Source organism: Rattus rattus, chromosome 9 (genome assembly GCF_011064425.1).
Source record: "Rattus rattus isolate New Zealand chromosome 9, Rrattus_CSIRO_v1, whole genome shotgun sequence".
NCBI classification, from domain to species: Eukaryota; Metazoa; Chordata; class Mammalia; order Rodentia; family Muridae; genus Rattus; species Rattus rattus.
This window is the reverse complement of record NC_046162.1, coordinates 32,539,610-32,558,223: the sequence shown is the minus strand read 5'-3', so window position 1 is coordinate 32,558,223 and position 18,614 is coordinate 32,539,610. Positions and strand designations below refer to the sequence as shown.

Genomic DNA, 18,614 nt, shown 5'->3' with positions numbered 1-18,614 from the left:
CATAACGGCCGTAGCGGGGCCTTTAAACCATGGAGGAGCACATGGTTCCACACTTTGAGGCACAGGATGGGACCAGCTCCTAACTAGTGGTTGTAACATAGTTACATATGATCTTACATATCATGGAGAGATTTAGCCGCATGGGGATGCGATTCACCACCCTACCACTCCATTACTGTTACTGCCTCTGACTGGCGATTCAGAATGACAACAATGAAAATGTACCACACTACTACCTTATTGTCAAAGGTGACCTTACACTTAAATTCTCAGGAGCAGACAGAGGATTTCCAGGAGCCTGTTTAGGGTCTGACTACACGCTACCTCTAATTAGTGCCCTACTACAAAAAACAAAGGGGTTGGGGATTTAGCTCAGCGGTAGAGCACTTGCCTAGCAAGCGCAAGGCCCTGGGTTCGGTCCCCAGCTCCGAAAAAAACAAAAAAACAAAAACAAAAACAAAAAACAAAACCCCATCAAACTGTCACCTCATCGACACAGAACATTTCAATTAATGAGACAATTTTGGAGCTGTCTACAGTGGAGGTGGGAGATGGCAGCTCAAGGGAAGAGTTTCCCAGTCTAGACCTTAATACGAGACTGGTGCCGACTATACCCAGTGTTCCCAGTTCTCTTAGCAGAGAAAGGGAGCTCCTGAGGCTCACTACTCTGTAGTTTGAAGTTTCAAACATTCTCAGTGCTTGGAAACGAGTGAAATGCGAACAGCTCATCCCGGGCACAAAACCACACGCACACCATTAATGGCTTTTAGACGTATACATAAACACAGCTTGGCGGGTTCTCCTGGTTACATCCTGGGAGAATACAACGTCACCAATATTCCAACCATATTGTACAATTTTCTTAAAGTCGAAACTGTCATTGTTTTGAAAACAGGTGCAGAGATTTGCAAGAGCTTCTCTGTGAGAGAATGAACAGCAGCACTGCTAACTTTGGGTTTGAAAACACTTTTGAATGTCTGAAATTACGACACTTCAACATCTATTCGTGTTAAGTTTGTAATCAAAATGGTGATGTGGAAAGATACAGTCAGTCAATTGTCACTTTGAAACACACAGGGATTGGACATGCTGTACATTTCTCTTTTAAAATGTAGTTTGTATTATTTTTCCACCAATCAAAACACATGATATATTTTATTATAAAACATTAGGCAATGTTACTTTTGAGATACGCAATCTGAAAGGTCACACCTGTACTTACCACCAGCATGAGGCATCAGAGGAGTCATAGCAGACAGACTCACACACCACCCAGCCCAGATGAAACCAGTGTTGGGCTTTTTACTTTAGATGCAGGCCCTGGCTGTCAACAAGGGCCAATGGAGGGCTTTCTCTTTCTAACACCGGGGACTGGCCTTTGTGTTCTAAAGATGAGAGCACAGTTCTGACTGCAGGCCCAGTGCTTGAGGCACTCTGCAGCCCGTGTTCTGAGGCCGCGCTCCTACCCTGGCTGGACATGTCTGCCCTCCAGGCCTGCGCTTGAAATGAAAACTCAGACTGGAAGGGGCAGTCATTCCACTTTTGGCTGAAAATTAAGCCAACAACAACAAAAACTAACCTAGTGCAAATTCCAGATAATCATTAGTTACCCGGTTTATAAAAATACATGTCCAAAATAGTGACTTCCAGGGTGTGTACAATATAAATTACAAAAATAAAATAGAAAAGATGAGAAGTTGAGCACATTTTTCAGTTCTTTATCCAACATCAGCATTTGCCTACAGAGGTCAGCTCAAAACCATTCGCATTGTCCCAGGACCCTGGCAAAGCTAGGCTCAGGAGGGAGGACCCTGAAACTGGGGTGAGGTATTTCTTTGGGGCGCTGTGGCCAGTCCTAGGTGCACTTGCCTGATGGAGAGAGTCTTGGCATGAGACCCTGTCCAACACCAGCACAGGCTCCATCCATAACAGTGTTGATAGATATGCAGAGTAAGGGGGGAGAAAGCCACTCTTTGAGGGCGTCTGGATCCACTCACAGCTGCCTCCTGTCTGTGGGACCAGGGCGAGCCTCTATCACAGCATGCTCCCCTTACAGTGTAGGGCAGATAATGCAGCGCCTTTCTGTATTTCCTCCTTAAGTTTCAGGGAAGTCATTTCAAGAATGTGCATCCGAGGGAAGAGCACAGTATGACGCTGACCTATGCACTGTGAAACTTCAGGCTCCCAGGGCCCAATAACCTGAAGCCATAGGCAGGTGTCTCTGCCCTCACCCGCACTAGCATTTGTAACTGAAAGTGTCCACATGTGATATAAAGCTAATCCTTACTTCAGATTAACATTGTTCATTAAAGGTTCCAATGATCAGACCAACCATTAGAATACAACTGGTGCAGACAGAATCACGTATTAGATGGTACTTTCCATAAAAGTTCTTATCAAATTTCCTTCTATAACACACTCCATAGCTCCCAAAGTAACTGAACACAAGATATGAATTGTTAACAAAATAAGCTCAAGAAGGAAATGCTCTGAGCGCAGGTAGCCAAGGTATGATCATCCCAACTCCAATTCTGCAACAACACAGAGAACTCAGCATCTTACCAAATCTCGAGTAATTTACAGATCAGGATCTGAAAGTATCAATTTCAGGTGAGCAGTTTTAAATCAGAAAATATTCAAGAATGAACCCCTATTCTCTAGAATATTCCTTCTGCGTTCTTCTGAATGTTTCTAGAACATCTGAGGAATTCCCTTAGAAAAAGGAAATGCCTCCACAAAATGGAAAAGGACAGCAGCAAACAGGCATGGTAAGTAAGCCCGGTCTCCTAAGAGACCATGTGCTCTGGCTGGACGTGGTGGCTTCTGTCAGTGAGAAAGACAAGTTAGGCAATGCTACAAAAGGAAAGGCTATGAGACCCAATCACCTTTCACCTTAAATAAAGAGAGGGGAGCAAAGGATGGGTGGGCTCAGGGCAGGAGGCACCCACCCACCCACCGGTCAATGACCGTTCTGGGGAAGCCACCCAGTCAGCTCTACATTAGGCAGTGGGGCTCAGGAATCTGCCGATTCATTCTACTGAGATGGGGTGCTTTGTGATAAAGAAGGTGAAGTTCTGTGAGGGATTCTAGATCCATGTTCAGAGGACCAAGAAAAAGGAAATGTGTGGTCAGTATTCAAGGTGACATAAGTCGTTAAGCAGAGTGAAATACAACTTGGAACTTTGTCATGCAGAAAGCTGTATGTAAAGTATCCCATAGTGGGCAGTTTAAAGGACACAGAGTGTCGATATAAAGCAGTGGTAATTCTCAGCCTAAAACATCACAAATTTAAGAAAAGCTGTAGTTTTATTTATTAAATAAATTTAATTATATTCCTTCTGAAATACAAAAGATAGAATAAATCATACCATAAAAGTGGGTAAAATATGATAATATGATGGTGGCCAATTCATACACATAATCTATTTTTTTGTGGACAGACACCAAATTACTAAAGAGGATTAAGAGATTATTCTAGAAGCAGAACTACCTGGAAGATTATTTGGCATTTAAATACTGATTCCCAAAGTGCTACATGGGCAAGTTCAAGCAAGCATTTGTGGTCACATGCATACGAGTCCCCACAGTTACACATGATCTGTCACCAAGGACACCACACGACTGGAAAAAGAAACTCGGCTATTCTAATTGCTCACCTGAAATGATCTTGAACAAAATTTCTAACAGTGTGGTTTGTACTTTTTCTCCAGACATAGTCTGCCTCATGTTACAGTCTACGCAGGCAATCCTACTGGAACTGAGCGGGGGCAAGGCGTCGTGTTTCTTACATGCAGAACATGGAGCTTCTTGATTTGGTTCCACCAGCTCCCATGTGCTCAGGGCCATGGAAGCCAGAGTCCTTCACAGACAAGTGCGCCATCTGCGAGGTTTCATCGGCAGCCTTCCAGGGGTCCGGTTGAGGCATCGAGACTGCTGTCTGTGTCTGAGGCCAGGGTGTGCTCAGTGGACATGGATGAGATGTCATTGATGGATGACGACTGAGAAGGAGTAGCCTTGCTGCTTACTGCTGCATCTGTGCTAAGAAAACCAAACGGAGTAAAATCTGAGGCACGGCATCCTGCACGCCAGGCGTGGGGCTTCAGGCTACTTCTCCATTCTGTGCTTGGCAGTTTCCGGATCCTAATGACCCACAGAACCAAGACTGCTCAACTACACTTTAAGCTTCTGGGATTTTTCCTGGAGTCCTTTGTTAGTTCAGTTTCGAAATCAGTCTTGGGCTTTCCCTACAATAGTCCCCTGCTCTGTCTGCCCGCACCACGGGCAATGTGTATGCGGTCACATATGACCATGTTGATGACTTAAAAGATATACCTGCTAACTTCAAATAGACCTTAAGGGAAAATGGATGAATTCTTCCTACAACTACCACAAGAGGCTTAGGCCTGAGAAGGATTCAAGTGTGATGAACATTTCATCCACAATGGACAAACCTCATCTGTAGGAAAAACCATCAGGATTCAAATGAACCTTTTGTGATAAAAACACTTTCTAAAATATACACCCCAAAAGATAACTTTAGCGCCTGCTATAGATTTTATTTTTGTCTAGTGAGTCAAGAAATCATTATTTTAATTTCGGAGGTAAATAAAGCCCTCCTACCTCCTACTACCCATGTGTTACTGTGGCTGAGAAAACTAAAGCACGTGAATCTCAGGTCTGCACTGACATCCTTTTTTATAAACTGGACGGATCCAAGCAAAGAGGGCAACACGTTTCAAACACTCCTCAAATCCAACCCCTTCCTCTCTAAACAGAGCTGGCGACGACTACAGCAAGGTCACAACAGGGACGCTTCAAATGCAGCTTAGGGCTGGCACCGCATAAAACATGAGTGCAAAGCCACTGCACCAGCATCAGGGCAAGCAGGAAGGTAACAATGTCACACAAAGATAGCCAAGTGACATTAATATATCACTGTCATTTATAAACATTGAGTAGGTAAAGAAATATGAGACAACAAAATTAAAGCAATCACCAACCTGAAGGCTGGTCTTTCACCCCATTCTTGCTTCTTTCTTCCCAGTCCATCACTTCTTTGTAAATTAGTTCTTCAAAGAGAAACAGAAGTCGAGATGCTTAGGTCATTTCCCCTGCGCCGAACTCTGCCTCCAGATCCCAAGAGCCACCCCAGGCCCTGGGATGTCTCAACTTCCTCTGGCTACCACATGTTACTGGGGCTCACCCTAGCAGCACACTGTAAGCTTATACTACTGTGACTGTTGCCATGGTGACTGTGCATGAGTGGGCCACTGGCATGTCAATCTGGAAAGTCTGATCAGTGCTGACCTGCACTGACTATGGCCCTTAGTTACTAGTAACCTGCTTCCGCGTCATAATGGAAGCTTCCAGGGTCTGCTTCTTGTTGACCATCTTAGTTCACTCACTGTGACTGGGGCTCATCTTAAAGCGCTAGTATTACCTTCCTGCTTATTTTTGGCAATTTCCTCCAAACTAGATTTTAAAATACGTAACTACATGGTTTAATATACACATTCAATTACGTGTGCCATATCTGGGCTCCCCCATATCTGCTTAGACAGGGATCTGTGTAAGAATATGTGGCCTGTATATTGGGTTTGCTCCAAACTTCCATGCTATCAAGAAGTGTGAAACACTTAGGATGTGTGACCAGGCCACACATCAGTATGTGATGATGGAAGTCACACGGAAAGTCCCTGTGCTTCACCTGAAGGAAATTATGATGCCATACATAGTCTACTCTAACATTGCTAGTGTCACAGTCATTCTCAGCTGGGAAGTGGAAAGAGAGGACACTGGAGCTTCTGGGTTTCAAGGTCCTTCCAAAGAGGCTAGTATGAATAAGTAGTAAAAAATGTGTTCTGGAGGGTTATGGGAACATGTTGTGGTGGACTATGGGAGTGTCCTCTGTAGGACTATGGGATCGTCATAAGAAAGGATCTAAACAAGCCACTCTTACCTTTCCACTCTTCAATCGCATGCTCTCTTTCTTCCAACTGGGCATCATAAATTTGAGGTGGTGGCTGAAATGATATGTCAGGTCGATAGCTCAAAACTTATGGGCCATGCTGGGAAGATAACACTACTTAGAATGTCCCGAGTCTACTCATGGATTTATTTTAATTAACATGTTCTAGATTTTTCTTGTAAGCATGATATATTTTATCAGTTTAAAAGACAATAACAGAAAGTTAACCAAAAGCAAGCTATCAGTAATAAATCTCAATAATCACATGACCTCAAAATGTTCTGCAGACATTGCCCAAGTGAAGTTACAAAATTAGTAACAATAGGCAGCTCAGAGGGTCAGCTGTGTGGAAGCTGAGTGAGGTGTGGTACATTCTTAGAAGATACTTCCAGTTCACATTCTTCATGACAGGACACCCATGCACAGGCCACAAGCTCATGAATGGAACAGTCCATAACTTGGCTGTTCATAAATCTGATTCTTTTGATATAACATAATGTTACAATGGCAGTTAAATCTATACCCAGGACACAACAGTGTTCCACCACTGCCATGAAGTAAACTCCCCACTGTGTATTTCCCTCATAGCTAAGGATCATCACACGAGGGATGCTATGAAGAAACACTTAAAGGATGAGATGCCCAGATGCGGTGGGGAGATGTGAGCTGATGTGTCTCTTGGGAAGGATGCTTAGGCTCTCTGACTTGAGGGACTGAATAAGATGTAAGCAAAGCTCATAGCCCAGTGCCAGGCATGAAGCAGGTGCCTCATAAATTATTATTACACATCAGCCTTATCAATATAAGGTCAGCATACACCACAGTACACTCCTGAGCATTCTGTAGCTACAGCCCCAGCAGCAAGTGCCACCAGGGTTACTGACCTAGGCCTTGGACAGCACTTGTTCTACTGCTGAAGTCAGGACCCTAAAACTAACAACCTGCTGTCCTCATGTAGCCATTCTGGGCCAACGGAAAGAGGACCCAAAGACAGTGGGTCCTGGATTGTACAGTGAGCCCTCTACACAGACATTTTTTCCAAAGAGAACTTACCGCTTCTGCTTCAGCGGGGTCATACCAAACAGTAATATACGGGTGGCGCAAGGCTTCGTCCACAGAGATCCGCTTGTCCGGATCAATCACTAACATTTTCGATAACAGATCTCTGGCTTGACTTGCTAGGATGTAAACAAATGATGCAATTACATTGCTACCGTGGAAAAGAGGAACCACACAATAAAGAATCAAACAGAAAGTATGGAGGGTAAAGAGACATGCTGACTTCAGAAGATGTGTAAGAGGTTCAAGATCAACACAGCTTACACCTTTAAAAGTCCAACGGCCACTGTTAAAACCAGGCTTTTAGCATGTGAGGTGAGGGTACTAGGTAGCCTCAGACCAGTATCCAGATGACCTGAAACTATGAAGCCACAGCACAGTAGGCAGCAAGCACCTCTCTGAAGATTGTGCTGCCAGGAGTGTGGACATCATGTAGCAGGAGCATTGTTCTTTGGGTCACATTAGAACAAGTTTAAAACCTTCAGAGTAACACACACAGTCCCAGAGTATAGTTTCACAGGCACCACTGCTTTGCCTAGCTGTATACAGTGCTTTTGTTTTTAATCTAGAGGTTAGTAAGAAAAAAAACCAAGAAGCTAATTAACTTTAATTCAGAATGCTCAGTAAGGTCTCAGCAATGAAAAATTCACAACATATACAGCCAAGGAAAAGTCGGGGCTTTTGTGACCAAGGTGCCGCTCACCCTGGCATAGAGGACAGCAAAGCTATTGTTTTTCCTCAGGTGTCCACATTCTAGGAAGGACACAGAAGGGCAACAAGGGCCTTTTCCACTGGACCACACTTAATAGTTTCTGTCTAGAATCCTTACTGAAATGTTCTTTATATTTGAAATGGTTTTGAATTAGGATTGATGACATTACAATATGGGTCTTTGTGTGTGTGTGTGTGTGTGTGTGTGTGTGAGAGAGAGTGTGTGTGTGTGTGTGTATGCATGAACATGTGTGGTATATGCACATGAATGTTTGAGTGTGGGTAAGATGTACTCTGAGGCTAGAGGGGGAAGTTGGTGGTCCTGCTTTATTGTTCTCCTCCTCCTTCCTCTATGACAGAGTCTCTCACTGAACTGGAAGCTCCCAGTTCCCCTAGATTGGCTGGTCAGCAAGCTTCCAGGATCCACTGGTCTCAGCCCCAGAGGGTGGGTTACGGGCACAGGCAGCCATGCTTGTGCCTTCTGAGTGATGCTGGTGATGAAAACTCAAGTTCTCACCCTTGCAGGGCAAGTGTGTCTGCCCGAGGCACTTTCCCACCCTATAACCTAAGGGTTTGCAGACTGATCTGGATCTTTGGCTGCACTGTTGTAGCAAGGTCAAGACTCTTGGCCTTTAAAGTTTTCCTTCTGTGGTGCCTTTGAACATCAGACTGTAAGAGCCCCTATTTCAGGGTTTCCAGTACTTCACCTCTTAACATACATGGGCTTTAGGGTTCAGGTGTTAGAGAAACAAGTGCAGGATACAAGAATGCCTTACTTTTTATTTTGTCTCGTTCGGATTCTGACGGAAATATCCAATCTGGAAAGAGCTCTTCAAATTTGATTCCAGGGTACTTTGGTCTGTTTTCCACATAATTCCTTACAGTTGGCTGAAGTTTCTTCATGAACTCTGCAGATGGTGTTCCTAGCTGTTCAATAACTTTATTCCATTGATCAATATCTAAGGATTCTCTTGAGGAAAACACAGCTACAATGCGCTTCAGAGCCGTAATACATACAATACTCTCATGCAAAGAAAAACTGTTTATGCCTATGAACAAGTAAGTAACTAGGCTACCCTAGAGGATCAGCAAAAACATTTTGAGACAATACTTAAATAAGGTTTGGGTTTCTAAATCACTTAATAAAAGCTCTTATACTCTGCATCTTTAAAAAGTATGATCATGGTTCATTAAATCAACATAATCTGTTTTCCTATTATAATTCAAAATAAAATTATGACAGAAATGATTCAACCTATGAGATAAATGATTAAACACAAAATAAATAAATATCACATAAACAAACTGAAATCAATGTTCATACTAAAGCTACCTTAGATGTACAGGTCTCTAAATGAGAGAAGAACTTGCGAGATCAATCTGACCTCTCTCCCAGCTGGGCAGCAAACCTGTGAGACAGGCTGACCAAGGGAAGTCTGGAGAGGGGAGGGGAGGGGCCTGGGTTCTGGCCTATCCCACAGACCACACTCCCTCCTGAAACTGCCTTTGACAATGATGCTTTCAGAGGCCATTCTGTTTCTCTTGGCACCAGCCCATCCCTTCAGCATCTAGTAATGTGTTCTTTCTTCCTTTCGAAGTACATGACCTGGGGTTCACTGCCAGCGTGTACTACCCAGTCAAGGTGCTGGAGTCAGTCCTCCTCAGAGCAGCCTCCTTACCTAGCTCTCAGGGTGCGTGTTACACTTAGGATGACTGGGACAGTATCTGTGGAAAGTGACAGTGAAGCTGCAAACAGGTACACGAGACAATGCAAGCTATGAAATCACATTAAGCAGGAGCTTGAGATGTCACGGGCTTTCTCAGAATATGCATTTATACCACTAGGAAAGCACCTGGGGCAGCCACACAAACTCAGTTCTTTCAGAGTGCTAATTTGGAAGACCTGCTCAGGAAATGGGTTCAGAGTCAAATCCTGAGCAAATCCTCCTCCTTCTCTTCTCCTTCACTCACTTTGCCAAATCAGAATGATGCACACATTTTATCTAAGAGCTTAGCCAAAATAGGACACCTGGCTCACATGCATCCTCCTTATACTTTAACACCTCTCCCTCATGCTTGTTGCTCACTGTGAAGACTAATCATAAAAGTGCTGTGCTGCCCCGCCCCCTCATCTCATGCTGCTTACCACTGGGAACCATCTGGGCTGCTGGCTAAAAGCCAAGCCCACCTCCCTCACCCTCTCACCTACTGAAGGGCAATGGTCTCTTCTTGTTTCCTGCTGTTCCAACCCCAACATGATCCCTACCGGAACCTTCTGTTATCACTCAAGCATGATGCTCTTCCCTGTTAACAGCAAGCACTTTCCTTTGGCATTCCCAGCCCGTGCTTTCTGAAGCCTGCATCTCTAATTCTTAGCCCCTTGTTCTCTCTGGAACACTCTCTTTTTTTTTTTGGGGGGGGGGAAGGGGGGGAAGCTAAGGACCAAACCCAGGGTCTTGTGCTTGCTAGGCAAGTGCTCTACCACTGAGCTAAATCCCCAACCCCTCTGGAACACTCTCATCAGACCTCCCTCCTCAGTCGTCTTGAGAACAGTTTCCATTAAGGCTGCCAGCGGCACCCACTAAACCCAGTGGTTAACTCCAAGTCCTTCCTCCTTTCCCTTGGTCTTAAGCCTTTGCTCATCTCTTCAGTGCTTAGTACCAGCTCAAGGTTCACTTTCCCTTGGTCTTAAGCCTTTGCTCATCTCTTCAGTGCTTAGTACCAGCTCAAGGTCTCAGTGCAATCAACAGACCAATGATTTCCACATTTTTATTATTCCAAACCTTTGCTTTGACTCTCACACTTCAGAGACACTCCTAATCCAAAGCTGTTGGAAGGTTAGGCTCTCTGAGCGGATGCAGACTCCAGGCCCAACCCTCCCATCAGACCAACTGGCCTGCCGTGAGCCTCTGCCATCTCTTTCTAGGTGTCTCACAGCTTCTGCTGTGTCTCCTACTTCTACTGTCCCAGAAAATCTCCCCTCAAGTCATCTTGGCAGTGAGCCTTTTACCCCATCACTTGGATGAGGTATCTAGAAATAAATGGGTAGGTCTTCCATATATATGTCTAGCTTAGTGCTACAGCGTCATTTTGATAGAAGACAGAGAGTGGCATGGAGTGCAGGTGGGGCTTACCTGAGAAAGCATGGTGGGCCTTCTGGGTGGGTAGAGCACAGGTTACATTTTTTAAAAAATAGGAAGCGGGGTTGGGGATTTAACTCAGTGGTAGAGCACTTGCCTAGCAAGCGCAAGGCCCTGAGTTCGGTCCCCAGCTCGAAAAAAAAAAAAAAAAAAAAAAAAAAAAAAAGGAAGCATAGCCCAGAGAGATCTGAGTTTCTCTGGACGCACAGCTGCCATGGGCGCTGTCTGAGCTTAGGCTTCTGGTAGGCTGGCTCAAGTGTTTTCTTTCTCACAAGCCACAGTGAGGACAGCACTTACTTTTCTACCAACATCGTAGGCAAACCTTGTGAGAACCTCAACTTGGTTTCTGGAGCTTTTCTATAAATCGCCAACTTTTTGATCTAATCTTTGAAAATGTAAGCAAAACTTCTTTAGAAAAGGACATTAACTTCCATGTGACTTTAAAGCCCTTTGTGACCTTATATATAAGACATCAACTATTGCTACTGTAACATGTTAATATATAAAGTATTTTAAATTCTAATTTAAAATTATGAAAGTGTATGCAAAAGTACATACATTTTTCATTTATTTTTACTTTTTGGAAAAATTATTAATAAATCAAAAAGATGTAAACAAGAAATGTTACAAAATTATTCTTAACTGACATTACAGTCTATCATTTTGACCCCTTGTGACAAGTCCACAGAGTGTTTCTAAGTCTCTGGCTGCAGAATGCCTCAACTTTCCCTTTATTTAAGGGAATAAAGCCTTCCTTATTTATAACTTAGTACAAGTAACTCCAAGGTCATAAAGTTATAGAAAAAAAGACAGAGAAATCATGAGAGCAAAATAAAATGCTCTATTTAACTTTGCATACTTTATAACTTAAGAAGGAAATGTGAAAGAATGAGTAGAATAGAATATATACATTCTAAGCTCATACTGTGAGGAATCCATATTTTAAGAAAGTTGTTTTCATGAAATTATAAACATTAAAGCATTTTTTGTGAAGTACATACATTCCAAACCCTGACCACAGAGCCTGTTCTCTCTTGAAGCATGGGTTTGCTACCAGACAAAGGACACTGTAAGCTTTCATGACAAAAACAAAATCAAAGACCAATGAGAATATAAGGGGTTAGAACACAAAAGGAGAGCATGAAGAAGCGTGTTAGCATGAAGAAGCGTGTTAGCATGAAGAAGCGTGTTAAAGACTGTCTGCTCCCTTTACAAAACCTCCCTGCTGATGTGGACTTGTTGACCACCGTATGAGTCATCTTTAGTGTTTAAATTTACCTTCCCCAGTGTGTCACAGATACCTTTCTGCCTGTCTGGAGTCTTTAGAAATGTCTATAAAATGTCAACAAAGCAACAAATGAGAGAGGGTAATAATATACTGCTTCTGATATAAGCTTCACTCAATCTGTTCACTTAACTGCATAGCCGGCCTCAGCTCTTACACCGTACCAATAATTACCAGAATCATATATGACTTAAATCACACATGCATGTTAGCCTATTAAGTTTAGACTGCCCCTTTCCCAGTTAATTAACAGAATCAACTAATTTGTAAAATAGTATTTCCACTTAAATATCAGAATATATTTAACAAAGATAATAATTTCACACATCTAGCTATTTCTGATAAAAGAGCTAATATACCTGGTTTAGATTAACAAAACTGTAACAGGTATTTGCGTGAAAGTATAAAACTGAACCACTTGGTCTGTGACACCAATTTAAAAAGAAGACCCCTGAAAACACAGTCCCCATCCCGACAGTTCCTTCTGAGTGTTCAGTAAGGAGGCGCAATCATGCTGCCCTTGGCGTGGAAATCATGGCCAGGGTCAAGGTTCTGGGGAAGGATACGGTCAGTACCTTGGAATATCACACAACCTTTCACCAGCTCTCCCATGATGCAACCCACTGACCAGATATCAACTGAAAATAAAATGAAATGATAAAATTATGAAGTGTCATGAACAAAACAAAAGTGAGAAAAAGGGCTTCTAACAGTGTACTAGACACACAGACATGGAACTCGGTGGCTAGCTAAGGGTACACTTTTTACACAGTATGAATGACTGCTGACCTCTCCTTCAGCCTTCAGTTTGCAGCAATCTGTAGTTCTAGTGCCAAAGAATCCAATACTTTACAGCTTAAAAAAAGCAACAAACAAAAAACCAGACATAGAAAGTGCTAATGAACATGAAATTCTTAGGGCCACATCCCCACCCCCACCCCAGCCTCCAGGGCCGAGTCCTGGGTCTCTCCCTGTGAAGGATACAGTCTCTTCCTGGGAACAGGACTTTATGGAGGACCATTTCTGCCATGATGCACCCGACAGACCAGATGTCCACTACCAAATATCAGGTGATTAAAAAACAGCCAGAGAGCCTTACATCTCTGTTTCTAAACCACCTCCCAGACATGGGCAGCCCCAGCACATACTCATTGGGTGGAACTTCTATAAACTCCGGACACCACATTTGAATGACTGTTTTTTAAATCGCTACATCAGAAAGGTGGCAGCCTATTAGTATGGGCTGGACTCCGGGTAAGCCCCTGCTTGAGCATGGCTCTGTGGTAACTGACCTCTAGTGTGGGGTTGAGCATGGGGCCTGGCTAAGTCCTGTGCTTCAGACAGGAAAGGGAGAGCTAACCACAGGCAGCTACTGGAGGGCACTGTGCCTTTCAGAGCAGGCAACAAATATGTACAAAAATTCATACTCAAACTCATTCCAGAAAACTTTAGCAAAGCTCCTCTGCTGTTCTTTCACAAATAGTCACATGAATTCATTAAAAGCTAAGGTTTAGCATTTATTTAGTTGACACAGCTAGAATAAGTAAAGTTTTGATCTAAAAAAAAATCAACTTTACACGGAAAAAACCACAGTACATTATTCCACTCATATTAAGATTTTTTTAAAACCAGTCACAGTGTTGGCAACCAAGATAATGAGAGCACAGAGGTTCCAGTGCTGTGGACGATGTGTGCATGCCCACAAGAGAGGCACAGAGGTCCCAGTGCATGATACTCTGATCAAACATGGAGGTTCGGCATGGTGACACATGCCTTTAACTCCAGCATTTTGTAGGCAGAGGTTAGCAGAGCTCTATGGCAGTTTCAGGCCAGCAAGAGTTGGAAAAAAACAAAACAAAAAACAAAAAAAAACCTGACGAATGAAAAGACAAAATAAGTGAGTTCTTATCTGTGGATTACAGGCATCTGTAGGTGCACAGTGCTTACACTGTGTCTCCAATGGTCCTTGAGGAAGGACCGGCCAGTGATGATGGGAATGCTACTTTACTGTTTAGTGTCTGCAGTCCTAACTCTACTTACCATTCTCCTTGTAGCCCATGCCAAGGATGACTTCTGGAGCCCGATAGTAGCGAGTTACCACATAGGGAGTCATCATAAAGTTGGTACAGGCTGTCCGTGCCAGGCCAAAGTCAAGGATCTTGAGAGTACAGTCTGATTTTACTACAATGTTGCTAGGCTTCAAATCCTAGAAAAAAAATTGTTCACATATTCATATGAATCACAGCATGCTAACTACACGGTTTCACACCAATGATGGTTTGTGAGGTGAGCAGCTACTGAAGTGTATAGAATGGGAAGGAGGGCAGGTAGGATAGATAGCACCATGGATTCTGAGACCCTGCCTCTACACAAGTCAGGTAGCCTCACGACCACTTGCTTCCTTGCTCAAAATCTGAAAGCCTGTAAGTCTCTCACATGACATGAGATGGCATTTGCATATAATCTACACACACAACCTCTGGGACTGCCTAACATATATCTAGATAATTATAGTGCCTAAAATGATGCTATTGTACAGGGATAATTACACACATACACAATGTGTCTGTGATCAGCACAGATGAAATGTTTGCTTTCCAAATACTTGAGTCCATGGGTGAAGAACCCAGAGTAAGGAGGCACTTTACCACTAGCAGACCTGAGCATGTAGGCAGTGGCACAGCTGCACAGGCAAGGACAGCTACAACAGCACTGCTTCTAAGAGAGACAAACGCAGTACAGATGTAGCTTTGGAAACCAGTCAACAGTGAAAGCCTTCATCTGTCGATGAGCCTTAGAGAACAGGAAAGCAGTCGTGCTCCAAACCATACCTGTCTAAAGGCTGTGGTGAGGGGAGCAGCTGTCTATTTACTGCCATCTGCTGGACAGCCAGGATAATAAAACAAAGCCCTGGCTGTCCGCACTGGCGCTCTGTGCCAGGGTCATCCCAGTGATGTCTGCCAAAGGAAAACTGAAAAGCGGTCACTGAGGTTGCTCAGCACTCCCAACACTGACGGACTGTCTCCAGTCAGCCCTCACAATACAAACAGTGTCAGCATTTGACTATCTCTGGACTTGAAGACTGACTTTCAGTGCTTTGCCTCTTCAAATCTCGAGGACCATCCAAAATACAGAAACCAAGAAACCAAGTGAAGACATGATGACAGCTGACCTGTAAAGGGTGGTGGTTATTACAACATGGCAGCCATAGAGGTGGCCAGTAGCTACACTCAAAATAGGCAAGAACCGAAAAGCTAGGTGTGTGCACACACATGTGCCTGTGTGACCCTGATTTAATCACCACAATTGCACGTTCAAATCCCAGATCCAGAACCACTGACTGAAGAGCTGTCCTGGGAAGGAGGATGCCAAGATGCCAAGTGTCTACCGTCTGGATTCCCTGGGCCTTGCTCAACAGTAACAAAGGTGGCTGCACAGTGGGAAAGCGGGAACAAGTGACAAGTTGAGGTGACAAGTTCTCAGTGTATGCTGAGCTGGAAGAGCCTAAACATCGCCACACCTCCTCCACTTGGGTAGTAAATGGAGTCTGATCCAAACCCCCAGGTTAGGGTGAAGATGGAGATTTAACACAGACCTGGAAACCTACAGAGACTATCTCCAGCTACTGCACACACCTGTGAATGGATTCCCACCCTCCCCCACAACCCCAGCTGAAGTCCACCTGCTCTGTTTACCATCTACACCAGAGCAGCAGCAACTGCAATCGGATTTGGTACCGGCACAGCTGTGAGAAGCTGTCACATGTTTATGAGGATGTAAATCACAACACCGACCAAATAGCCATATTGTAACTAAGGTGGGAGGGTAGGGGAAGAGAGTCAGAGGATGAGGGCTGGGTTTGTGACAAGGAATAAGTCAGGGGTCAATGAGATCTAAACATACTGCTCTGAGATACAGAAAGGAATGCTAGAGTAACTCACTGAAAGAACTGAAAGTCGGGCTGGTGACATAGCCCACTGGTGGAGTGCTTACCTAGTTTATCCCTGTCACACATAAAAAAAAGCAAAACCAAAAACCAAAACAAACAACAAGACAACGAAACTAAATTCAAAGTTTGTTTGTACAGGGAGACAAGAATAGGAGCAAGAAGAGGGAACACAGCTTTCATAAACATTAGTGCAATTATTGATCCTTGATGAATACAAATGCAAATCGACCGTTTGCTTAGCAAGTTCCATGGTTCTGTGGACAGGATTCCCACCCGGAAACTGTTCAGGACAGACACTCAGCAGGCAGGTGGCCGACTGGCACAGGTGAGCACAGGAGCATCTGTGCACAGCTGGAAGGAGGCACAGCAGACTGCTCCTGTGGGCGTCTCCAGGCGGCTGCAGGGCTGAGGGAGGCTTTCACTTTTCCCAATTTTGTGAATTATGTAAGGTAAAAGTGGTAAGAGCAAGGGGTAAAACTTTACCTTTTGTCCTCTTTCACTCTAAAACTTTTGAATAATTAAAATTGTTGTTTATTGTGAAGCCATTTTGTTTCTTTGACATAGAGTCTTGCTATATGGCTCAAGCCGTCCTTGAAATTATGACCCTTCTCACCCTGTGTTCCCCATTACAGGTGTGACAAGTCACCGTAACAGCAAAGTTGAAGGTGTGTACCTCTATGTGAGGGGCAGAGGCTAACTTGGGCTCCTCACTCAGAGGCCTGTCACCCAGTTTGATGTACCTGTGGGTTGTTGGAACATCTCCTCAATGATAACGCTCATACCTTTCCCAAGTAGACACAGGTGTGAGTGTGTGAGGTAGGAGTGTGCAAGGGATCCAGAAGGAACTGGTAAGATGGGGTTCTAGTCAGGGAGCAAGGTGGACACACAACATTTTCTCAGACCACCATGAATTCTAAACACTGTGCTAAGCAAAACATATACTACTTTGGGTTCTATCTCACCAGCTTGTAGGCAGGAGTGTTGTTCCTAGGCTAAAGGACCAAACATTCCACCAAAGGCAAGTATATGCCATAGTCTCATGAAGTTTCCAGAAACTAGGGGACATTCTCCTGCCCTCACCTCTAGCTCCAAATAAAGGAAAACATTTCCTCCTCAAAAATTAATACAGCTTGTAAATCTGGAAAATTTTCATAAAGCATACATTTCATTAAACGTGTATTATAGGGCCAATGACCACAGCTCAGTGGTACCCTGCCTCATGTGAACAGCATCCTAGTTTCTGTTCTCTGCACCACACAAAAAGCAATATATTTAGGAGACAATAAGAGGTGGCAGTGGCACATGCCTTTCGTCCTAGCACTTGGGAGGCAAAGGCAGGTGGATTTCTGAGTTCAAGACCAGCCTGGTCTACAGAGTGAGTTCCAGGACAGTCAGAGCTACACAGAGAATTCCTGTCTAAAAAGAACAAGGGGAAGGAAGGAAGGAAGGAAGGAAGGAAGGAAGGATGGAAGGAAGGAAGGAAGGAAGGAAGGAAGGAAGGAAGGAAGGAAGGAAGGACAACTAAGAATGCCTTCGGGAAGAGGGGGTGAGGTGGAGAGGTGGCTCAGAAGTTAGGGCTGATCTTCCAGAGGACCTTGTTCCAGCTCCCAATACTCACATGGTGGCTTACAACCATCTGGAACTCTAGTTCCAGGGGACCTGATGCCTTTTCCTGGCCTCCATTCATGTATGTGGTACACATACATAAATGCAGACAGAACACCCATACATAAAATAGACACTTTTAAAAGGCCTAAGCATCCTATTGTTGACAGACAATGCAGTATCTTAAGGAGCTTCAGCTATAGGACGTCTGGGGACGTTAGAAACAGAATGACTCATTAGGGGAGTCTTAGTTACTAGTTAAAAGTGAACTTTGCCATCAGAAGGTCTGTTACGTGTAACGACCACTTGGTGGCAGCAAAGGCTACACTCTGAAAAACAACTTGGCTATGGGGTTGCACACTGGAATGGATTGTGGAAAGCCAGCACAGGCCTTTGGACACAGTTGGGAGGGTCAGATCTTAGTTGTTCGAGGATGGGAATGGGGTACACCCTGGGAAGCTTTGGTTCGGTGGCTTGTGCTAGACCCAACCTTTCTTGGCACCTAACTGATCAGAAAGAATCCTGCCAAGTGTCCTGTATCAACAGGCTTCACTGTATTTCAGTGTTCTTCCCTGCAGAAGGGAACTTCTCACTGTTGAAGCAAAACTGAAGACAATCCAGGCAAAATCAGCAAGGAAGCAGTCAGAGAAAGCTGTAATGTTCCCAGGGAAATCTGCCTTTTGTCTCATGTAACATGTTGAGTATTTTTTAAAGTTATATTTAGTAATATATATATATGTGTGAGGAGCAATGTGTGGGTGTGGGGCACCTTTGGAGGCCAGCAGTGGGTGTCAGATCCTCTGGAGTGGGCAGTTGTTAACTGTCTGACCTGGGTTCTGAGAACCAAGCTCAGGGCCTCTGGAAGAGCAGCAACTCCTCTTAGCCTCTGAATTCTTC

At 44.0% G+C, this 18,614-nt stretch overlaps 1 protein-coding gene across 5 annotated transcripts in view; it reads right to left on the bottom strand.

Moving 5' to 3' along the window:
* Window positions 1–751: 751 nt before the first annotated feature.
* Mapk9 (mitogen-activated protein kinase 9) overlaps window positions 752–18,614 on the bottom strand; it is a 41,336-nt gene continuing 23,473 nt past the window's right edge. For 2 of the 5 annotated variants that reach the window (XM_032914438.1, XM_032914440.1), the window contains exons 6-12: window positions 14,204–14,369; window positions 13,148–13,219; window positions 8,515–8,697; window positions 7,022–7,146; window positions 5,960–6,023; window positions 5,001–5,069; window positions 752–4,033 (exon numbers count right to left, since the gene is read on the bottom strand). In XM_032914438.1, the coding sequence (XP_032770329.1) occupies window positions 3,891–4,033; window positions 5,001–5,069; window positions 5,960–6,023; window positions 7,022–7,146; window positions 8,515–8,697; window positions 13,148–13,219; window positions 14,204–14,369 (822 nt within the window). In that variant the 3' untranslated portion in view covers window positions 752–3,890. Of the gene's footprint in view, window positions 4,039–5,000; window positions 5,070–5,959; window positions 6,024–7,021; window positions 7,147–8,514; window positions 8,698–12,729; window positions 12,802–13,147; window positions 13,220–14,203; window positions 14,370–18,614 lie in introns of all 5 variants that reach the window. The other 3 variants (XM_032914437.1, XM_032914439.1, XM_032914441.1) reach the window with 2 other exon arrangements.